Source organism: Lepus europaeus, chromosome 6, assembly GCF_033115175.1.
Source record: "Lepus europaeus isolate LE1 chromosome 6, mLepTim1.pri, whole genome shotgun sequence".
Classification (NCBI taxonomy): Eukaryota; Metazoa; Chordata; class Mammalia; order Lagomorpha; family Leporidae; genus Lepus; species Lepus europaeus.
The window spans coordinates 107,800,475-107,825,110 of record NC_084832.1 but is presented as its reverse complement, the minus strand read 5'-3'; the positions used below and the strand labels follow the sequence as shown (position 1 = coordinate 107,825,110).

General features: G+C 37.7%; 1 protein-coding gene across 2 annotated transcripts in view; it reads left to right on the top strand.

Moving 5' to 3' along the window:
- RERG (RAS like estrogen regulated growth inhibitor) overlaps positions 1-5,509 on the top strand; it is a 135,940-nt gene extending 130,431 nt beyond the window's left edge. For both annotated transcript variants that reach the window (XM_062194878.1, XM_062194879.1), the window contains exons 4-5: positions 1,674-1,747; positions 3,848-5,509. In XM_062194878.1, the coding sequence (XP_062050862.1) occupies positions 1,674-1,747; positions 3,848-4,255 (482 nt within the window). In that variant the 3' untranslated portion in view covers positions 4,256-5,509. The remainder of the gene's footprint in view (positions 1-1,673; positions 1,748-3,847) is intronic.
- Positions 5,510-24,636: the final 19,127 nt, after the last annotated feature.

The window sequence follows — 24,636 nt, the reverse complement described above, 5'->3', positions numbered from 1 at the left end:
GGGGATGAGGTATTCAAGAACTGAGGTTCACTGCACACGCACATTCTAGGAGAATGGCAATAACACAAAAGACACTCAAATACACTGAGCATAATCTCAGTTTGCAATTTTGCTTTTGTGAAAATACTTCAGCACTGAGCCATGCCTGAGGCAGGGATCATGGTACAGCATTGATTGCAGGTAGAAACTACATTGTGATACTGAGTCAAGTTTCCTTCCTGCATCTTGTATTTTGGATAAGAGATTACTAAATGGCCTTCCAAAAGCTTACGGAGATTTGTGTTATGGGAAAACCATGCATGGATTTCAAAATGTTTTTGTACCATGACAAACTTTTAACTCCATTTCCCATAAAAATTTTGAAGTACAGCAAAAGTAACTCTGAACTGCTAAAAAAAAAAAAAAAAAACAAACAAACAAAAAAAACAAAAAAACCTGCAAAATCATTGATTAAGTGAAAGAAACATGAGGTAACGGGCCAGCTTTGTGGCCTAGTGGGTTAGACAACCACCTGCGATGCCGGTATCCCAGACAGGAGACATTTCGAGTCCCAGCAGCTCCACTTCAGATCTGCCTTCCTGCTTAACAGCCAGGAAAGCACATGGAGGAAGCTCCTGTCTCCTGGCTTCAGCCTGGCTGAGCCCCGGCCATTGCAGCCATTCGGGAGTGAACTAGCAGATGAAGAACTGCCTCTGTCTTTCCTTCTCTCTCTCTGTAAATCTGCCTCTCAATTAAATAAATAAATCATTTTAAAAAAAAAGATAGGATTATTCTAGTGCACAAACAATTGAAATTCATGCACAGTTTTAAAAAAAAGAAACATAGAAAGGAAGAAATTAATAGAAACACTGGCTTACAGGCTACCCTCCAGGAGGCAGAAACTTCTAGGTTTATTTTGTTGGTAAGGTAGTGATGTGAGTCGTTTAGGTATGAAGAACTGACTTAATGATAGCACCAGGCAAGACCCTTTTGTTCTTCTACTTTATTTTTCCCTTAGAATTCTGACACCCTTGCACTCCTGTTTCCCATAAGTATGTAATGTAATGTGTCTGGTGAGCATAGAGTTCGACAACCTCAACTCCAAAGCCAGTTTTTCTGGAATCAAATCTCACTTCTACCTCTTGCCACTGTGTGAACTTGGGCAAGTTATTTAACATTGCATGTTTCAGTTTCCTCTGTAAAATGGAGGTAATAGTAATACATACTTCATGAGATGTTTCTGAGGATTAAATGAGTTAGCATAAATAAAGCAGTTAGAATAACTGATGTCCAAACAGTAAGCAGGAGGTGCTAGCTGTTACATGTATTTTGGAAAAATAGTGGTTTGCTGCATGTGTGTATATTTTAAATGTATATGAATTTTTTGTGCTACAGATCTGCTTCTAATCTTTATAACTGAATGTGATATTTTTAAGATCCATGCATGTTGCTGCATATACCACTAGTTTTCTGAGTTACAGTCCCTAATATGCCACAATGAAATTATCTTCCCAGAGATAACCATCTTAAGATGCCTGCAATGTGAACTCTTGCTAATATCACCGTGAAAAACAAATCAATGGTTCTCAAACTTTAGTGTACATCTTAATCACCGAGATGGTTTAATTTTAAGGATCAAATTAAATCCTGCAGGTATTTACTTTTTTGTCTTCTTTATTTGCTCACTTTCCCAGAATCAACCTACCGACACCAAGCAACCATTGATGATGAAGTGGTTTCCATGGAGATCCTAGATACTGCTGGTCAGGTGAATAAAGAGTTCAACTAAAATATTCTCTGGATCAAATGAAAAAGAGACATGCAAAACTATGAACAAAATGAAGGCACTAGACTACAACCAACTTTTGCATCCCTAAAAGTTTTTTCTCTAATTACCCTTTAGGCACAAACATATTTGTAACAGCTTGTGTATGCATCCTTAGGTAATCTCCCCAGTGCTTCAAGAAGGTTTTGAAAATACTACAGTATTCCTGTATCATCTAGGTTACAGTTTCTCATCTATACTTTCTGGCACAGCAAGATATTAGTTGGTTTCCATGGTAAAATATATTTTGAAATGCTCAAATAAAACTGATCAGATGTCTTTACTGAAAGAATTCTCTAATATGCTAATATGCTAATATGCTTGGGGGATCTTGTATAGAGAGATTTACTATGCAAAGCTACTTCAAAAAGTTAATGAAAAACAGAATTAAATGGTAAATTTACATTTATGCAAAAAATTTTAAAATTCAAGCAAAATACACAATTTCCATGAAGTTTTTAAAGACTCTCTCTATATTGTATCCCAAACTTCCATAACCTTATAAAAATTTGTTTCTTTGTGTGTTTGTTTCAGAATAATTTATTTTAGAACTCTCTTGTGTAAAACATATTTTGTGAATTTCTTTTGGGTCAGTCAGTTCTGAGATTATCAAAGGGCTCACACAAAGGATAAGTTCCCAGATATAGTCATCACCTATGAAATAATAGGAATCTGCAGGTTTCCATGGTACTTTGTCAGTGAACTATGACATCAAGAGAATTTGAATTAAAGAGTTGAATCCAAACATATGATCTTGAAATGAATTATTCCTTCCCATTACCTTCTCCTTATACTTTGACCAAACACATATGCTCCAGGCACCAAACACAAGAGAATGGCAGCTCAAAAATACAAAGGGAATTTGAAAGTTTGTGGAAAATGGAATTAAAGATAAGTTTACTTTGGTGCAAAAGAATTTTGGAATCCATGTATAATTTGTTCATAATGTAAATTTTCCCAGAACTTTTTGGAGACCCCTCACACATGCCCCTACAAGTTATTAGATCCTTTGAAAGCAATGTGTTTTCAAATCTCATATGCTACTTACCCATGAAGGAGTTTTCACTCCCTTTGAGAATCGCTTCAAATGAGTTTCTGTCATTACTGATACTGTATAACACCTTGGAGGTGTTGGGATAGAAAGCAAACATACAGACAGCCAGAATCCTTGGTTTAAGTTGAACTCCATACAACTTGTTACTGTTTTTCTGTCTCTGGCTCCCAAATGGCTATAACCTGAGAAGAGAGGAAATTCAAGCAAGCAAACAATAAAGAGCATCTTGCTAATTCTGATACCTAAAAGGTGGATCAAGGAGTAATGATTTCTTACTAATTTGTTAGTTCCTTAATCTGGTTGAAAAGATCAGAGACAAAGTTCTCAGCCAAGAGAACTTCCTTTATTATTCTTGTGATCATTGATTTAATGATATGGCAAGAAAAAGTTAAAAGCAGAAACTTAGTGTATGAAGTTAGAAACTTTTCAGTTTTCTGAAATATCTTGATATGAGTAAGTAAAATTTCTATTCCAAACTGAAGGAGAAAGTAAATTTGTACTAGCATCTGAACAAATCACTTTAATGATACTGGATGCAAAGAACAGTAATTAAAAGATGATTAGTAGAGGGCCAGCGCCGCGGCTCAATAGGCTAATCCTCTGCCTTGCGGCACCGGCACACCGGGTTCTAGTCCCGGTCGGGGCACCGGATTCTGTCCCGGTTGCCCCTCTTCCAGGCCAGCTCCCTGCTGTGGCCAGGGAGTGCAGTGGAGGATGGCCCAAGTGCTTGGGCCCTGCACCCCATGGAAGACCAGAAGAAGCACCTGGCTCCTGCCTTCGGATCAGCGCGGTGTGCTGGCCACAGCGCGCTGGCCGCAGCGGCCATTGGAGGGTGAACCAACGGCAAAGGAAGCCCTTTCTCTCTCTCTCTCACTGTCCACTCTGCCTGTCAAAAAATTTTTTTAAAAAAGATGATTAGTAGCATTAGCTGTGTCTACACATTGTGATAACCTCCAGATCTTCTAACTCCTGTTTGTCTTTGCCAACAGGAAGATGTCGTTCAGAGGGAAGGACACATGAGATGGGGGGAAGGCTTTGTGCTGGTCTATGACATTACTGACCGAGGAAGCTTTGAAGAAGTACTGCCACTCAAAAACATCCTCGATGAGGTCAAAAAGCCCAAGAATGTGACTCTCATCTTGGTTGGTAACAAAGCTGACTTGGACCACTCCAGGCAGGTCAGTACAGAAGAAGGGGAGAAGCTGGCCACGGAATTGGCATGTGCTTTCTATGAGTGCTCTGCTTGCACCGGAGAAGGGAATATAACCGAGATATTCTACGAGTTGTGTCGGGAGGTGCGTCGCCGGAGGATGGTGCAGGGCAAGACGAGGAGACGCAGCTCCACCACGCACGTCAAGCAAGCCATCAACAAGATGCTCACCAAAATTAGTAGTTAGGCTGCTGTGTGCTTGCCTCAGCCCTGCTTAGGTGGGCCAGGTCAGTGGAAACCCTCTTTTGCCCTTTTCTTTCCTTTGCTTTCCTTTCCTTTCCAAAAACAAAACAAAAATATCCCATTCCTTGTTTTGACACTGGGGAATGCCTGGGCTTCATATCACACCTTGCCTTCCATAGAGCGTTTTATGCAACTTCAATGCTGACAATTTCTCCCTTTCCTGTTTGATATGGTACACTCTAATGTAGTTCGAACATGTAACCACCACAAATTCTGAAATGGGTGGATTCATACTAAGCTATTTTTAGGCATCTTCACCTGCTTAAATAGGTTGAAGTCTTTTCACAAGCATTTTTAAACTCCATTTCCTGTCAGACTACAGATGATCATCTTAAAAATCTAAGATGGCAGACAAACACAGAAAGGGTAGCTGAGCGATTGAAACAGGAAACAGAGCTCTAGTTTCTATTTAAAGATAAGATTTTCTGAATTCTCTTAAGTCATTTAGTTTTGCTTTAACTATTTTGCTCTTAGGTTTTAATATGTCATCGCTAAGATTTTCCACTATTAATAGAGAGTCCATTTAACTTGAGTTGATTCTCTCAATGATAACAACTCCATATTCTCCTTCCTTGCCTCAATCAAGGCACTAATTATAATAGAGGCATGAAGACCCACAACTCAGGTCCTTCTATGCCTTTGCTCACCAAGCCCAGAGTGATGTAAAAACATTAGAAATCTTTTCATCAAGCTCTGACTTTATTGAATGCAGGTAAAAGATTTAGAATTAGGGATGTCTGAATCGTTACTCACTCTGTTGATAATCTTAGCAGAAAGGCATGTGGGGAAAAAAAGTTAACAACTATACATCTGTTGGGAAGCCAAAGTTCTTTGCCAGGCATAGTCAGAAAAATTAGCCTCTGATTCCTTCAATTGGCCATATGAATTCCTTTAATATTTTGGATAAATTACTTCACTTAAGAGAATTCAGAAAACAATGGATGATTAAAGATTATTGTACCTGAATATATATATTTGAAACAGATTCTTGTATTGTAGAAGTATGGGATACAACTGATAAAACTTTGCAATTCCTTTCTCCCTATTATGCCCCCACATATCAAGATTTGGGCACTTTATTTTAGAATAAAATATATATCTTTTACATATGTATGTATTTATAAGTGCATAGGTATATGTATAAAATTTGTAAGTGTGGAAGCTTTAATTCACCAATGTATTTGGACAACTTGGTGTAACTGACTTTATTTTATGTGATTATAATAAAAAAGTATAATTTTCAAATTCTGCTACATTTGTGCAGTCTTTTTTGTGAAAACATAGAAAGAGAAACTTAAGAGGACAATTGAATTGTAGAGTTAAGAATTAAACTAAAAAATTAGTTCCTGTTGATAACTACTATTTTTGAAAGATTAGGTGCTATTTTAGGTATTTTATGTATTATCTCATCAAATCTTCACAATAAACCTATACAAGAGTAGTGCCATGATCATAACTTAGAGATACACATATGAGCCACCAGGGTGGGGGGAATAATTTAGACAAGTATGCACAGCTATTCAGTTGGTAGAACCAGAATTTGACCCCAAAGGTCAGAGTCAGACTCTAGACTCCACACTATTATCCATTGTGTAGTTTTTATCCTGAACTGTAGGGATGAAGACATAGAAGCAGATAATTTAGAGAAGATTTGCTTCCTTTATTATTTCATTCATTGATTACCTGGAACAAGTTAGTCCATTTGTTGGTATCTGATTTGAATATTAATATATTAAAATTATCCAACAAAGGATGATAGTAAAAATATTCCAGGCAAAGAAAATAACATGAAATCAAAATATGGAGACATGAAACATGATGGTAAATTGTGATAATTCAAAGGAATTTAGAGGGCCACAGCTATTATTTTTAGGGGAAAAATGAAAGATTAGCAAAAAGAAAGAATTCAAGAAAACAGAATAAATGGGTAAAAAGTAAGATAAAATTGTCCAAAATCTATATTCATGCAGGCAACTACCTATTAAAGGACCAAGTTAGTAAACTCAGCTGTGATCCATTTTCAGGGATGTCCACTTAAACAACGTAGGAGGAACAAAAACAGAAAAAATACTCTTGAAATTCTATCACCTTATCTAATCAACTCTATTTCATACTTTCTTATATATACTTGGAAATATAGTTCAGCTAATTCATATTAAAAGCAAGCCCTAAAGCAACATAGTGAAATAACTGGATGTCAATCATGAGTCAGAAACTAAAAAAGTGAAATACACAGTGACCAGCATTAGCAACTCCCTTAGATATATAATGCCAATTTAGACTTGTTAAAAATCATAGAACCATTGGCATAAGTTCCTACTGGTAATTAGAGAAGAACGTGAGATTGCACAAAAATGAATTAGTTTTTCTACTTATGCCCCTGGCATCTCCACAAATGAAGGTTATAAATGAATTAACATCAGTTCTTTGAAAGCTGAGCTTCATTTTCATTAATGCCAATGAAGCAAGATTAACTTTGTAAAGAGTAGGGGTAGGATTTTATTTTCAGTATTAAACATATAGCTTTAATGTGGCCTGGATGGAATAACAGGAACCAGATTAACTCACATATTAAAAAAAAAAAAACAAAAAAAACCAGAAACAACCAGATCAAATACATGGAACAATCACTTCCAGACACTGAATAGAGAGCAATATAGCACTGTGATCCCTGAGAAATGGGAAGAAAATGAGGTGAAACCTATGCTTTCATCAATTTACTGCTATGTGGCATATTACCAGGATCAATATAGCCTAAATGTAAGAAGTGAAACTATGAAATTGCTAGAAAAAAAACACAAGGGAAACACTTCACAACATCAGTGTTGGCAATGATTTTTCTGCATGACACCCAAACGCACAAGCAGCAGAAGCACAACTAGACAAATGGGATTATATTAAATGCAGAAGCTTCAGTACAGCAGATGAAATAATCAACAGAGTGAGAAGTCATCATCTGCAAGCTACTTACCTGACAAGGGATTAATATCCCGAATAGATTATGAACTCAAAAAACTCAACAACTGAAAACAATCAATGCAATTAAGAAATGGATATAGAACCCCTATACACAGTCCTCAAAAGAAGAGATACAAATGGCCAACAAATATATTTAAAAATATTCAACATCACTAGCCATCAGGGAAATGGAAATTAAAACCACCATGAGATACCATCTCACCCCTGTTAGAATGGTTATCACCAACAAGAAAATAACAAATGTTGGGGAGGATGGGGAAAAGGGGAACTCATACTTTGTTGGTGGGATTGTAAATTAGTATAGCCACTATGCAAAAAAAAAAAAATATGGAGATGTCTTTAAAAAAACTGAAAATAGAACTGCCATACAATCCAGCAATCCCACTATGCATATATATCCAAAAGACAAGAAATCATTGTATCAAAGAGATGCCTGCTCTACAATGTTTATTGCAGCACTGTTCACAATAGTCAAGATATGGAATCAACCAAGGTATTTATTATAAATGAATGCATAAAGAAAATGTGATATATATATATATATGTATAAACAATTGAATACTATTCAGCCACAAAGAGAACGGAATCCTGTCATTTGCAGAAAAATGGATGGAACTAGAAAACATTATCAAGTCAGACACAAAACGACAAATAATAAATTTTCTCCCTCATATGTTGGAACTTTAAAAAGCCTCAATATAAACACAGAATGTTGATTACTAGAGGCTGGAAAATATGGGAGGGAAAAAGGGAGTTTGAATAAACAAATAATAGGACTCGGGGTGTACTGTGTGCTGAGGCAAATACACTGCATAAGATGTTACTAATATGGAATCTAGGTTTGTGGTATAGGGGTTCTTTTTGGACAACTCTAAAATTCTTGTTTTTTAAATATAAAACTATTCTGAAGTAAATAGTTCTTTAAAATGAGCAAACATTTTGAATAGATAATTCACTTCAAAGATATACAAATGCAAAACAAATACATGAAAATATGTTCAACATCATTAGATGTTAGGGTAACGTAAACTAAAACTATAATATAGGAGTATCATCAATACACATCCACTAGAATGGCTAAAATAAAAAGGGGAGAAAAGAGCCGGCACCACGGCTCACTAGGCTAATCCTCCGCCTTGCGGCGCCGACACACCGGGTTCTAGTCCCGGTCGGGGCACCGATCCTGTCCTGGTTGCCCCTCTTCCAGGCCAGCTCTCTGCTGTGGCCAGGGAGTGCAGTGGAGGATGGCCCAAGTGCTTGGGTCCTGCACCCCATGGGAGACCAGGAGAAGCACCTGGCTCCTGCCATCGGATCAGCGCGGTGCGCCGGCCGCAGCACGCCTACCGCAGCGGCCATTGGAGGGTGAACCAACGGCAAAAAGGAAGACCTTTCTCTCTGTCTCTCTCTCACTGTCCACTCTGCCTGTCAAAAATTAAAAAAAAGGAGGGGGGAGAAAAGAGCAACAATACAGTTCTCTGTGAGAACACCTGCATCCTGGAGCTCTAAACCATTGCCAGCAGGAAAGTCAAACGGAACAAGCATTCTGGATATCAGTTTGCAGTCTGATTATGAAATTTAACATATACTTCTCAGACAACCCAGCAACTATCTTCCTAAATATGACCCAAGAGATGAAAATCTGTGTCCACATAAAAACTGTGCTGATTTTCATAACAGCTTTATTTGTAATCAACAAAAAGTGACAGCAACTCAACTTACCATCTTGAGTGAGTAAGTAAAAAATATGGTAGATCTCCTCCATGAAATGCTACTATTAAACAATAAAAGAAAGAACAAAATTCTGGGGGTATCTCAAAGAATTATGCTAAGTTAAAAAAGTCAAACATGATTTCAAGTATACAAAATTCTAGAAAAGCAAAAATTATAGTTAAAGAAGATCTGTGTTTGTCTGAGTCTGAATGTAACAGGTAAGAATTTTTTTTTTTTTTTTCTGACAGGCAGAGTTAGACAGTGAGAGAGAGAAACAGAGAGAAAGGTCTTTCTTCCGTTGGTTCACCCCCCAAATGGCCGCTACGGCCGGCATGCTGCGCTGATCCAAAGCCAGGAGCCAGGTTCTTCCTCTTGATCTCCCATGTGGGTGCAGGGCCCAAGGACCTGGGCCATCCTCCACTGCCTTCCGGGGCCACAGCAGAGAGCTGGACTGGAAGAGGAGCAACCGGGACAGAACCGGCGCCCAACCAGGATTAGAACCCTGAGTGCTGGTGCCTCGGGCGGAGGATTAGCCTAGTGAGCAGCAGCGCTGGCCAACAGGTAAGAATTAACTACAGAAAGACCCAAATAAAGTAAGGTACTAGAAATATCCTATGTCAGTGTGATTGTATGAACGTATTTATTTCTTAAAACTCATTGAATGTAACCTTAAAATGATTTATTTAATCAGCTGTATATAAATTACATGTAAATGTAATTATATGTAAATGTTGATTAGAAAAAGAAATACATCTTTCACTTGACTTCTTGGCAAAAAAGTCATAGAAAGACTTTTTGAAATATTTAAAATAAGTGTTCAACATCTTAGCATGGGTTTCTATTTTTTGCATAGGTTTTCTTTTCTAGACTTTAATAAGGTAGCATTATTTTATTTTAAAATAATAGTTTCATTTAAATTCTCCTTGATTTTACCCCATTTCAGGCTCTGTGGCCTGAAGTACATACAGCTAATAGAGTTCCATTACAAGTAAATGTGTCATATTATGCCCTTATGAATCCAAAAAGCATTTTATTTTTCCTTAGAAACTGCAAATGGATGTTTGGGCTTTTTAAATTTGGGCTGTTTGTATGTGTATGTGTCTATCTACTATATACAGTTTCACAAGAAAATAAAATAATTTGGTTGGTTCTATGAAGGAATGTTTTGAAGGATGCAAACCCCACTGCTTGAACCTAGGGAAATTCTTAATGAGAATTTCACAATGTTCTTTATCATCTATGAGATGTTGTAATCATTGTCATGATTTTTTTTCCTTATCATTCACTCCATCTTTTCAGTTTTGGGGGAAGCAAAGAGCTTATTCCAAAAAGCAATATAATTTATTGAAACAAACACAAGATATTGATTGCTTCTATTCTCTGAGTTTCTGAGTCAATCTCTACCACAGTAGTGTCCAATTTATAATTTATACCCCTAACATTTGCTTGTAAATTGGCTTTTTGGAATGCTGAATGCAATTTCTCTGGAAAACAAAGTTATAAATCATATTAAGTCCCTTTGCTAGCCCACAGCAGCCTATTTAACCCATGCATAATACAGTACTTTTCCTAGTAGGGAATATATTTCACATGGCATTTCAAAAATGGCAAATAAATTTTAGTATAACCTCACCTAATCTCCTATCTCTCCCACACAATCTGGTAGCCCTTCTGAATTCTTGACTACATACTTTCTTTGGGAAGTAGGGTCAAATAGGATTTTTTAAAAATTGGTAGTTGATAAAACAAATACATCTAACTGGCAATTGTTGCAATAGCCAAGAAAAGTGAAGGAAAAAGATGTATGCAGACTAAGGGAAGAAGTGTATACACACGGAAGCAAGCACACCCACCTGTAGGATGAGTTCCTAGACACTGTGTATGCACATACAACAGACAAAATGAACTTAGTGATTAATCTGACTCATTAGCATTTTCCAAAATGACTTTATTAAGTCTATTAACTGCTACCAGCTATCATTTTTTGAAAATTTTAAAAAAAGATTATTTTTCAAATGAATTTAGAAACCAGTGGATTAAGTCAAGTAAATCGGGTTTCATGGGTTGAGTAGCTCAGTGTTGCCTAATCTTGCTTGACTTTGGTGGTGCATCTCACAGGACTGGTATTCTGTGAACTATATTTTGGGAAACAATACTTTCATCTTATCTGCAAAGACTTTCTGTTATGTTATGGATATGTTTTGAGTGTGTTCCCCAAATTTTCATGTGCTGGAAGCTTGGTCCCAGTGTGGTGATGTTGAGAGGTCGTGGAACCTTCATGAGGAAGGGCCTACCTTAAGGTGATTAGGTCATTGAGAACGTCACTCTCAGGAGTTAACACAGTTCTCACAGGACTCTAGTCAGTTCCCACAAGAGTGGAATGTTATTAAAAAAAAAGAATCTGGCCCCCAAATCTCAAATCTCTTGCTTCTATCACCATGTATTTCTCTTACAAATGCTCCCTCCAAGATGTTACCCACCGTGTTGCGATGGAGCCAGAGAGCCTTTACCAGAGGCAGAACTGATAGGCCACATCATCTTGGACTTTTAGCCTCTAAAGCTGTGAGCTAAGTAAGCTTCTTTTCTTTATAAAGTATGAAACCATCAGCTATTCTATTATAGCAACGGAAAACTAACCAAGACAATCTCTTCTATTTCGTGAAGTTTTCTCTTGGATTTTATCAGTAATTAGGAGTTCTCTGTTCTTCACGAAGTTTCCTTTGTGGAGTAGAGGTGGCCAATAAAAATATTTCTATTACTCAGATTATTATTAAATGCTTAAATTTAAATCATTTAAATTACAATGTTTACATTTAAAGTAGGAAAGTGACATGCAGAATTAATTTTAGCATGTTTTACATAACCCAATATACTTGATATTATTTTGCAATATATAGACAATCTAAAATTATTAAGTTCTGAGATACTTAACAATTTTCTTGCATCGAATCTTGAAACCAGTGTGTACTTTACACTTCCAGTACATCTCAACTTGGACCAACCATATTCCAAGTGCTCCACAGTCACCTGAGGCTAATGGATACTATATTGGACAGTGCAATGTCAGAGTATTTTATTGTCTATCACATCTTCATCTTTTATTTTGAACAAGTTCAGCCACCAATCATTTGAAATTAGAATCATGGGATTTTAGAAATGAATTTTTAAAAAATCATTAAATGCAATTCTTTCACTTCTGAAGCACAATAATGAAATGATTATGGGATTCAAACACAGAGCTCTTAACAGCCAAGCTGCAGCCTCCTGGCCCCTTTTTACAGTAGTAAAATGTCAAAATTCAATTTTGAATTTATAAATAGAATTATTGGCTTTATCTTTTTTTTAAAAAATGACTATAGAATTACCCTTAAAAATTGCCTGCCTCCAGGAAATTTAACAAGTGATTTTTCTTTCCACAAAAATTCTAGTTGCAAACACATTTTCAGACCACACCCACTGTACAAAGTGGTGCCACCTGCTCATTTTGGGTGCCAAGATAAAAACAGATCATATTTTGTAGATTAAAGAGCAACTCTTGTCCACTGCCACAATTTCTTCATGAAGTCAGCAGTACAAACATATAATAAACTCAAATGCCACAGCAAAATTAGTCACATACTAGCCTTTCTCTGTTTCTCTCCTGGGAAGGGATAATCCGGCTTCAATTTATGTACTCAGCTTTCAGTCCTAAGGCAAATGATATCATTTAAAGTTGAATATTATAATTCACTTTGCTACGTTTTCAGACAATTCATTCTACTGGAACTTGGGAAAACAGAAATATGAAAAAATTAAGGTGCTTAACAGGTAAATTAAGATTTATTTTGCTATACAACCATTATCACCAAAATCTTTTTCTACAGAAGATTGGGGAATTTTATATCCATTTTGACTTTTTGTAAAAAAAAAAAAAAATGGGTCTCCAGTTTGCTAGCTTTGCTGCACTACTCTAATTTTTTGTTGTAATAGATATTATACACCCAAGTCAATCAGTGAAGAAAAGAAAGCTTTTAGGAATAAAAGTATTACAATCAAATACATGAAAACAAGGCAGTGAAAAGTATTATTCATCCACATTCTGATGGACAATGACAAAAAAAAACACAAATGAGATATATTGCTTTGGTAATCTTCACAAGCGAAATAAATTAAGAGTGAATCAACATCCTATCTCTAGCTACCACCTTGGTTATACACAATACATTAAAATCATAGCTCAGAGTTGGAAAAGAAATGATGGTGCTGATAAAAAATCTGATTGTGACTATAAAACATTATGAGAAATTAAAACAGACCGTTATGTTTCTTACCAGCTGCAACTACTGGGCCCAAGCCCACAGACCATACTGATGCATCTGAACTGTGCTTAGCCTAAGACTGGGCTGCACACTGGACTGCCAGCTCTCCAGATGTTTTGTCTATGGTGTAATTCCTGTTCTTGCTAAGGATTCACAAAGGAAAAGTCTGAATCCATAGCTCTTTCTTTTAGGACCATCTTGTTCAAAAACTATTGGGTGCACACTAATATTAAAGCATCAGATTCCACCTCTACACTGAGCTTGTTAGAGGAGTAAAAGAATCCCTGTGCTGTTCTGATACAATGGAATATTCTATTCCCTGCAGTGATGTTTCTCAGAATTTGGCCCACTGAACAGTTTCAGTAGAGTCATCTGGGAAGCTTGTTTAAAATTTAAATCCTGGACCTTCTTCAGAACTACTGAACCAGGATGTGTAGAAGTGAAGCCAGGAAATCTGCATTGTAACAAGATCCATAGGTGATGAAAATGTATATCAAAGTGAGACTTCTGCTGTGGAGCCAAAGAGACATAATGAGAAACCTGTATCAAATATATCAATTATCTGAGGAACCTAGAAATCTTGAAGAGAAGGGAATTTTCTCCAAATTTTTATGGTTTTGTGCCATCCTACAGTAGGAAAGTCAGACCTGCACGTTAGTGTGTCTTACAGCTGTAAAAGCTGTCACAATCGCACCTGGGTAATATGTATAGCTCCCGGAGATGGGATGAAACCAAGTTTAAAATGAAGTTTCTCACTTTCAACTTTTTAATTGTTTTAAATGATATAAAGAGCTCAAGTCACTATCATTCACCCAAATGCCAGTCTCCCTAATCATTACGTTGAACATAAATTCCTTTCAATAGACCTTGATATCGATTTGTCAGATTCCCTCCATGGGAAAATCTCACTTAAATGGAATAGAAAACACATCTAAAATATAAAACAGAAGACAACAAACACCCAAGGTACATGAAAAATAGAATTAAAATATGTTTATTTTGAAATAAAAATTTTTCAAGCCTATGCATGGTTTTTTCATAATATGCATTTCCCTTGAACTTTTTTAAAGACCCCTTGTATGCACAGATCACAAAATTGTTTGAACCAACTTAAACTTATCTTTGAATTCCATTTTCCCTAAACTTTTTGAAATACGATTGTATTAATTCCTGATGTTCCCAAGACAGCACCCCAAGCAACTCCTCCCAGCACCTTGTAGACAAGGCAACTAAACTGCTGATAAAGTCGTGTAGATGGAAAAATTACATCTACATACACAGACATTTTTCTAGAAAAAGTTTATTTTTTCCTATCTATTTTCGTGACCAAGGAAGCAGTTTGCCCTTGATTATGTTGTTACCAGTGCCCAGAATACTATTTCTGCGTCTGTGCTTTGATAGGCTTGAATTTCTCTATCCAAGAGTCCACTTCCAGAAAGCTGGGAGTAATTTTAAGGAAATACTTAATACCAAAAGGATTAATGGTACTGCTAATTACCAAGAGAACAAATAAACAGAAAAGAAAGTCATTTACATATTCAATCGTAAAGGATTCATTAAAAATTATAGTATAGGTAAATAAATGTTATATAGTGAAAACTTCAGAGGAGCAGGCATTTGGTATAATTATGAAGATGCTATTTGGGGTGCCCACACCTGAAATCAGAGTGACTAGATTTAAGTCTCAGCTCTGCCCCTGAATCCAGCTGTCTGCTAATGTGCCCCCTGAAAGGTAACAGATGGTAACTCAAGTGCTTGGGTCCCTGCTATCCATACCATCCTGGCTTTTACTTGGCCCAGCCCTCACAGTTAGTCATTTAGGAAGTGAACATAAGCTGAAAGATTTCTGCCTGTCTCTATCACACTGTCTTTTAAATAAATAATTTTTAAAAATTATGCATAAAAGAAAAAATAAAGACAAAAAATGAGATTGTGTGAAAACAGTTTCAGTGTTTTCCCAGTAACCTATAGAAAACTAAGCTAGATATTGGTTGAAGTAGAAACTAAAAATATATAAGCTTAAAGATTCAGGTGAAATATCACTTTTTCTGAGTCTTCTTCTGCCCTTTATTGTCTGCTTTCTTTGTACTTACAGGTGACTCAGTTTATAGTGACTTCTTTATGACTTTCCATGTGGTGACTTATGTTTTTATCAGTTCCATGAACCAGATTATCATTCACTCTTGGCCAGAGCCAAACCTTATTTTGATTTTGGATTTGTAGCTCTGGGTTCATTGTCTTCTACAACCTTGGCACTCATCTGCATTTTTGTTGTATTAATTTGAAAGGTTAGGAGCTCTAATTCTCCTGCTTTTATTCACCATGTCTCTTCCCTGCTATATAGACAAACTTCTAGAGATCTGACTAGAAACTAAGTTATCATCATCACCACCATCATCATAATCATCACCAAACCAGCACCTGCTCCATAAACGTAAGACATCAACCATCAGTCTCTGGATGAAAATTGCTAATGTTTCCAGAAATGGGGAGGAGGATGGGACAATATCAGAACTAGAATCATAATCCAATGACAAAGCCAAAGTTTAAAACTCAAGGGTCTGTAATCCGTGGTCTTTGTTCAAGATGAAAATGTCCCTTGTTACTTAACATCTCTGCATCTGCTGAGCTGCAAGCAAGATTTGGCTTTGATTGCTGCTTCTCGCTGGGATTACATGGAGCCAAACCGCTGGCTTAAAAATGTCTAGTGTGTACAGCCAGTTATTTGCAACTATAGGACCCAAAATAAACTTGTTGGTAAGACTTTTAAAGTCTGAGGTTGGCAAATTGATGTGGTTTCGCTTTGCCTAAATTGTGACTTTAAACATGAACTCAAAAGTTCAGTTGGATGCAGACAACTCATGTTGCAGGGTTCCACATCAGTGAGAATTTTCAAATAAGCAGCTTGTTTCAAGTCTCCTTGCCTTTCTTATTCATATTCCCTTTTCCTTTCACTCTCACTTTCTCTTTTATCTCTCAATGCCTACCCCAACGCGTATACCCATTGTATAACACTATTTAGGCTGCAGTCATATGGTCCAAATTAAAAGCCACATAGCTAGGGCTGGCTCTGTGCCATAGTAGGTTAAGCATCTGCCTGTGGCGCTTGGCATCCCATATAGGCACTGGTTCAAGTCCCGGCTGCTCCACTTCTGAGCCAACTCTCTGCTATAGCCTGGGAAAGCAGTGAATGATGGCCCAAGTCCTTGGATCCCTGCACCCACATAGGAGACCCAGAAGAAGCCCCTGGCTCCTGGCTTCGCATTGGCTCAGCTCCTACAGTTGCTGCCATTTGGGGAGTGAACTAGCGGATGGAAGACCTTTTTCTCTGTTTCTCCCTCTCTCTGTAACCCTGTCTCTCAAGTAAATAAATAAATCTTAAAAAAAAAAAAAAAAGCTGCATAGCAAGTGAACAGTTTCATAACTAAAGCTTAAATACAAGATAACAACTTCTCTATTGCGTTCTTAATGTCTTGAACTGAATACATTGTTCACAGCAATAATTTTCAAATTCCCTTTCTTCTTTCTCCTTTGCTAAACAACATTTATAGAAGTCTATTGCTCTGGACTAACCTTCTGCACCAGGCCCCAGCAGATCTGACCAAACCAGAATGCAGTCACTCATGCCAAGTGTCACATAATCAAACTGAAATCTTAAGTCAGTTTTTCCTGGAAACAGAAGATTCGACCAGAACCATCATAATAAGGAAGACCTTTGCTTTAACTTTTAGAAGTAACCTGTACTAACCTGTTGTTAACCAGTTTGCTTTTGCTTTTTTGTTGTTTCCTATGTTCCCATCTTGTTAAATTCAACCATTCTGTCATGCTCAACTCATTCTTTTTTTTTTTTTTTAAGATTTATTATTTATTTGAAAGTCAGAGTCACACAGAGAGAGAAGGAGAGGCAGAGAGAGAGGTCTTCCATCTGCTGGTTCACTCCCCAATTGGCTGCAATGGCCAGAGCTGTGCCGATCTGAAGCCAGGAGACAGGAGCTTCCTCTGTGTCTTTCTGTGTGGGTACAGGGGCCCAAGGACTTGGGCCATCTTCTACTGCTTTCCCAGGCTATAGCAGAGAGCTGGCTTGGAAGTGCAGCAGCCAGGTCTCAAACCGGCACCCATATGGCATGCTGGCACTGAAGGTGGCGGCTTTGCCCGCTATGTCACTGCACTGGCCCCATGCCCAACTCATTCGTTTTTACAAAATGATGTATTGATTTATTGTAGAATTATAAGTAAAAACCAGTTAGATCTTTGAACTAATTGGCATTTTGTCTGACAACCTCTAGAGTTATGGGTATAGCAGGATATGCCACCCCAAAACCCATGCAGCTGTTTAAATGTTACTGTCTTAATATTAATGGTTGAGTGATTAAAGGTGAAGACTTGGTCTAATGATGGCAATTGTGAGGTGGGGCCCGTGGGAGGTCTTTGGGCCATTGAAGTGGTGCCCTTGGCAGGTGATTCTGGTGGAAGTGCAAGTTCTGCCAAGCTGTGCTCTCATGCTTCCTGCCTCATGATGTGAGCCTGCTTCCACACCTGCTATTAACCAGCCTTAATAAGACCCCAGAGTACGGGGCCATCAGAGTCCGTAAACTCAAACTGTGAGCTAAAGAAACCTCTTCTTTCCCAGAGAAACCCCTCTCAGGAATGCTAGTGAAAGTCATAAAAAGGAGCCTAAATCACCTGGTATAGCTGCTTTGGGCTCAAAACCTCCAAAGAACATTCCCTACCCTTTCTTTTCCCATTCATCCATTTCTCCAGATTGTACGTTATGAAAGCCCAAAGAACAAATCTATAAGTGACAGCTTTCAGTGAACCATAAAGAGGAAGAAACTGATAGAGAAATGCTAAGACAGTCTTTGGTGGGGAGGACATCATTTTACCTGGGTCTTCACATAGGAAAGGAAAAACTCATTTTCTATTAATGTTTCGAATCTAAATTATTCCCCTTTTGCATTTTTTCTCAGCCATTGGGAAAACTGTACAACAAAATACAATAACAAAGGACAGCAAAGGTGAAGTACTTCATGTGTGCTAGACACTGTGATACATGTATTTCATACATTATTTTATTTAGTCCCCAGTTCAAGCCTATAACTTTGGTATTACCACATTCAACAAGTGAGGAAATAAAGATTAATGTACAATAAACTTTTCTGATATCACTCAGCTAGAAAATAATAGACCAAATAGATAAAAATGTGCTAACTTTGACTTTAAGACTCAAATCAGAAATATGGTTTTATAATACTTGAATATAACAGATTAAAGTGTAGTATGTGTTGGTTAACCCCTTTGTTTCCCAAGCACTGGATATCAGGACTGGTTTCTATGTATTGATTGGAGAAGAATAAGGTACCAAGGGAAATGTAATGTGGGCACACAATTTAGAGCATCAGTTTATGTTAGAACCAGCTCAATAAATTATGACTTTCAGGAGTCTGAGAAAACACCATTGAGCTAAATATCAAGTTTATTATCCAATAGACATAAGTCATTTCTAAACTTAATTTTTTGTTTCTAGAACATTTGAGGAATGAAATACTCTGATTATTTGAATGATTTGGTAGTCATTCTGGTACATTTTCAAAGTAAGGGCAGAGATACGAACTTGTTACTGCTCAGGCACAAGGGAATCAGTGAGGCAAGGGTCAAATGTAAGTACAAGAGAACAAATGAAAGGAAAGGTAAGAAATTTACCACATGTAAGGAGAACTGATAAGATTTTTGTTTATGGCTTTGATAATCTGTGTTTGTTTCTTATATTCCCATAGAATAAAGAGACTATTCATTATAGCTTTATTACTTTCACATAGGAAATGATGTGTTTATTTTTCATGATAAATCTCTCAAAGTAAGAGCAGCAAAAAATTATATCTCTGTCTTACTGTTAAGAAAGAAAAACTTGTCCAGGAATATTGTGGCAGGCATAATAAAGGCCTCCAGAATTAGAAACCTGTGACTATGTCACCTCATTGGCAAAGACTTGGCAGATGTAATTAACTGAGGACCTGAAGATGGGGAAATTATCCTAGATTGACAAGTTGGGTTCAGTCTAATTACACGGATCCTTGAAGGCAGAGAAACCTTCAGGAATGGAGTCAGAGAGAAATGAAACAGTGACCAAAGTAGGGCTAGAGAGATGAAGACTCACCCTGCCGTTGTTGGTTGGGAGGACAGAAAGGGATTTGGAGCCATAGAAAGGGAAGTGGGCTCTAGAAAGGGGAAGAACAAGGAAATGGGTTGGCTTCAAGAGCCTTCCAGAGCCTCCAAAGAGACACACAGCCCTGTCCACACTTTAACATTAGCACAGTGAGACCTGTCCCAAATGTCTGATCTCCAGAACTGTAACAGGACATGACAAATTGGGTTGTTGTAAGTCACTACGTTTATGGAATGTGTTACAGCGGGAACATAAAATCAGTACAGAAGTACAGTTTATAAGCATTAGTGGGGGCTGGTGTTGTGACACATTGCGTTAAGCTGCCACCTGCAATAACAGCATCCCACATCACAGCACCGATTCCAGGGCTTTTTTTTTTTTTTTTTTGATCCATTTGTCATGATTTCCATTTATGGATACATCCTCTCAGTCCTCTGCCTTAAGTCCCATCCATGCAAGCACTTAACGAACTTTAGTTTCTTTGTGCTGAAATGTTTAGTATTGGAATGTGAGTTATCTCTGAGGAAACCAAGTGGTCCTGTGTAGGATGAAATGTATAAGAACTCATGAAATTTGTCACAAAATGCCACTAGATATAATCCTTCATTATACTTAGAGAAGTTAAAGTTTCTGATTTTATGTAGACCAGAAAAAGAAAATAAGTGAATTACACACAACTGCATTGTAATTAAAAATAAAAATATATCTTAAATACCCATTTTAAAAAATATTTATTTTTAAGAAGAACAAATTTCATGTATTTCATTTATACAGATTTATAAGCATAGTTATACTTCCCAGCCTCCCTCCTCCTTCCTTTCTTACTCTTTTAATTTTTGCAATGATCTAATTTCAGTTTATTTTATACTCATAAGATTAATTCTACACTAAGAAAAGAATTCAACAAATAGTAAGAAGGAAGAAAACACTGTTCCTCAACAGTAAAGACAAGAGCTAGAAATAGTAATTCTCAAAATGTCAATTTCCCTCATATACATTACATTTTTTGTACTCTAGGTTGCCACAGATCAGGGAAAAATATTGTCTTTTTGAGACTGGCTTATTTCTCTAAATATAATGTTTTCCAGTTGTATCCATTTTGTTGCAAAAGACAGGATTTCATTCTTTTTTATGGCTGAATAGTATTCCACACTATACATGCACCGTAATTTCTTTATCCATTCATTGGTTGATAGACATCTGGGTTGATTCCATATCTTAGCTATTGTGAATTGAACTGCAATAATAACTCTTTCATATGCTGATTTCATTTTGTTTGGATAAATTCCCAGGAGTGGGACTGCATGATCATATGAAAGGTCTATTTTCAGATTTCTGAGGTATCTCCAAACTGTCTTCCACAATGGCTGTACCAGTTTACATTCCCACAAACAGTGGATTAGCATACCTTTCCCCCAACATCCTCATCAGCATTTACTGCTTATTGATTTCTAACTGGGGTGAGTGGTGAGGTGAAACCTCATTGTGGTTTTGATTTGCATTTCCCTGATGGCCAGTGATCCTGAGCATTTTTTTCATGTGCCTGTTGGCCATTTTAATTATGCCTGCTCAGTCCTTTGCCCATTTCTTAAATGGATTGTTTATTTTGTTGTTGTTAAGTTTCTTGAACTTTAAACATTCTAGCTGTTAATCCTTTATCAGTTGTATAATTTGCAGATATTTTTCTCTCATTCTGTCAGTTGCCTCTTCATTTTGCTGAGTGTTTCCTCTGTAGTGCAGAAACTTCTTAGCCTGAAATAATCCTGTTTGTCAATTTTAGCTTTGATTGCCTGTGCTTCTGGGGTCTCTTCCAAGAAATCTTTGCCTATATCTATGTCTTGCAGAGTTTCTTCAATGTTCTCCTCTAACAATTTTGATAGTATCAAGTTATAGATTTAGATCTTTGATTCATCTTGAGTTGATTTTTGTGTAAGGTGTAAGATAGGGGTTTTGTTTCATACTTCTGTACATGGAGCTCCAATTTTCCCAGCACCATTTGTTGAAGAGATTGTTCGTTCTCCAAGGATTGATTTTAGCTCCTTTGTCAAAGATTAATTGGTTGTAGATGTGTGGGTGAATCTCTGATGCTACACAATTTCTTTTTTTTATGTTTCGCTTTCTATATTTTATTTATTTTTTAAACTTTTATTTAATAAATATAAATTTTGGAAGTACAACTTTTGGATTATAGTGGTTTTCCCCCCATAACCTCCCTCCCACCTACAAACCATCCCATCTTCTAGTCCCTCTCCCATCCCATTCTTTATTAAGATTCATTTTTAATTATCTTTGTATACAGAAGATCAACTTAGTTTATATTAAGTAAAGATTTCAACAGTTTGCACCCACACAGACACACAAAGTACAAAGTTCTGTTTGAATACTAGTTTTAGCATTAGTTCGCATAGTACAACACAATGAGGACAGAGATCCTACATGGAGAGTAAGTGCTCAGTGATTCCCGTTGTTGATTTAACAACTGATACTCTTATTTCTGACGTCAGTAATCATCCAAGGCTCTTGTCATGAGCTGCCAAGGCTATGGAAGTCTCTTGAGTTCACAAACTCTGATATTATTTAGATAAGGCCATAATCAAAGTGGAAGTTCTCTCCTCCCTTCAGAGAAAGGTACCTCCTTCTTTGATGGCCTATTCTTTCTGCTGGGATCTCACTCACAGAGATCTTTCATTTAGGTCAATTTTTTGCCACAGTGTCTTGGCTTTCCATGCCTGAAAAACTCTCATGGGCTTATTTTTTTTTTTTTTTTTTTGACAGAGTTAAACAGTGAGAGAGAGAGACAGAGAGAAAGGTCTTCCTCCTATTAGTTCACCCCCCAAATGGCCACTACAGCCGGAGCTATGCCAATCCGAAGCCAGGAGCCAGGTGTTTCTTCCTGCTTTTCCATGCAGGTGTAGGCACCCAAGCACTTGGGCCATCCTCCACTGCCTTCCCAGGCCACAGCAGAGAGCTGGACTGGAAGAGGAGCAACCGGGACTAGAACCCGGTTCTATATGGGATGCCACCACCGCAGGCGGAGGATTAACCAAGTGAGCCACGGCGCTGGCCCCCTCTCATGGGCTTTTTAGCCGGATTTGAATGCCTTAAGGGCTGATTCTGAGGCCACAGTGCTGTTGAGGGTATCTGCCATCCTATGAGTCTACTGTGTATCCTTTCCCATGTTGGCTCGTTCTCTCCTTTTTAATTCTATCAGTTATTATTAGAAGACATTGGTCTTGTTTATGTGATCCCTTTGACACTTAATCCTATCTTTATGATCAATTATGAACTTAAACTGATCACGTTAACTAGTAAGATGGCATTGGTACATGCCAATTTAATGGGATTTGGAGTCCCACACAATTTCTTTTTGAAACTCAATATTTATCCCACAGCAAACAAAAGAATGATAAATCAGTTGTTTTGTCCAAACAACATCAATCAATGTTAACCATTTTTTAAAAAATGAACAAGCATGAAGATTAATGACAAGTAAATGAACTGTAATGAAGTGTTCACCATTAACTTAACTGCATATATGCCACCATATAGAGACACTTAAGATTAACGTTATGCCTTCTCTATACCTTCAAATTATGTGACTTGAAAATCCATAAGACCAATCCCTGCAAGTACAGAACCCCAAAGAAGCTGAGTCTCAAATATTAGAATCTCTTCACAAAAAGGATAGAATGGAATTATCTATCCTACACAGTCAATGTAAAACACAAACTTTTTTTTTTTTTGATAGGCAAAGTGGACAGTGAGAGAGAGAGACAGAGAGAAAGGTCTTCCTTTTGCCGTTGGTTCACCCTCCAATGGCCTCCGTGGCCGGCGCGCTGTGACCGGCGCACTGCGCTGATCCGAAGGCAGGAGCCAGGTGCTTCTCCTGGTCTCCCACACGGGTGCAGGGCCCAAGCACTTGGGCCATCCTCCACTGCACTCCCGGGCCACAGCAGAGAGCTGGCCTGGAAGAGGAGCAACTGGGACAGAATCCGGCACTCTGACCAGGACTAGAACCCAGTGTGCCGGTGCCGCAGGCGGAGGATTAGCCTATTGAGCCACGGTGCTGGCCGAAACTTTGTTTTGCAACCAAAAAATATTGTTTGAAGTTCTTTTGCTCTGAGACTTTGGGCAAAGAGGAACTTATTACTGTGTGATTCACTTTGGATAACAGTTCTATTCAAACTACTGTGCACACACTCTACGAACTAAAGTATCCCTGTGCCATAGGCAAAGAAGGCATGTGCTCCATTCTCTTGAGCATCCTGCCCTGATGTGGAAGGAAAGAGACCGGACCCCAGTCAAAATCAGGACATTCAGAATCACAGGAAAGGAGCAATCAAGGTCAATTTCTGCCTTTCACTTTACTCAATTAAAATGCTACCTCTTCAGGGTATAATGAATGCAAGTGTTGTAAAAAAAAAAAAAAAGCTTCCAGGGAAAAATATAACTGAATCACTAGACCTTAATGTTGTTCATAAAAGGTTTACATACTTTCAACTCTTCTCAGAGTTCACATTCCAAAATATTGGAAAGATCTTGCATAATATAAAAGCTACCCTGGATCCCCACATCAGAAGCAGTTGAAGGGTTGGCATTGTGGTCCAAATATTTGGGCTGCTGCCACCTATTTGAAAATCCAAATGGAGCTCCTGGCTCCTGACTTTGGTTTGGCCCAGCCCTGGCTGTAAGGGCCATTTGGGGAGTAAACCAGCAAATGGAAGGTCTCTCTATCTCTCTTTCTTTCTCTCTCTCTTTCTCTCTCCTTTTCAAATAAACAAATCTCTCTTTAAAATAAGAAGTTGAATTATAGAGTGATGACATGTCTTTCTTCATGCCACCCTGACTGGGTAGCAGAGCTAAGGATGTACAACAAGAATATGTTCTGCTTTGTTATGCTGCAGGGTGGTAAGGGATATTTTAGGATATTTCAAGAACAAATCACTCTTGCCAGGTTTGGTTTTCAGTGAAGAGTTTAATAAAATATCACCTTGATTAGTGGTTTTCAAAGTGTAGCCTTGGAGCAGGTGCCATGGCATAGCAGTTAAAGCCACTGCCTGCAAGTCTGGTATCCCATATGGGTGCTGGTTTGAGTCCTGGCTGCTCCACTTCTGATTTAGCTTTCTGCTAATATGCCTGGAGAAGGAGTGGAAGATAGTCCAAGTGCTTGAGCCC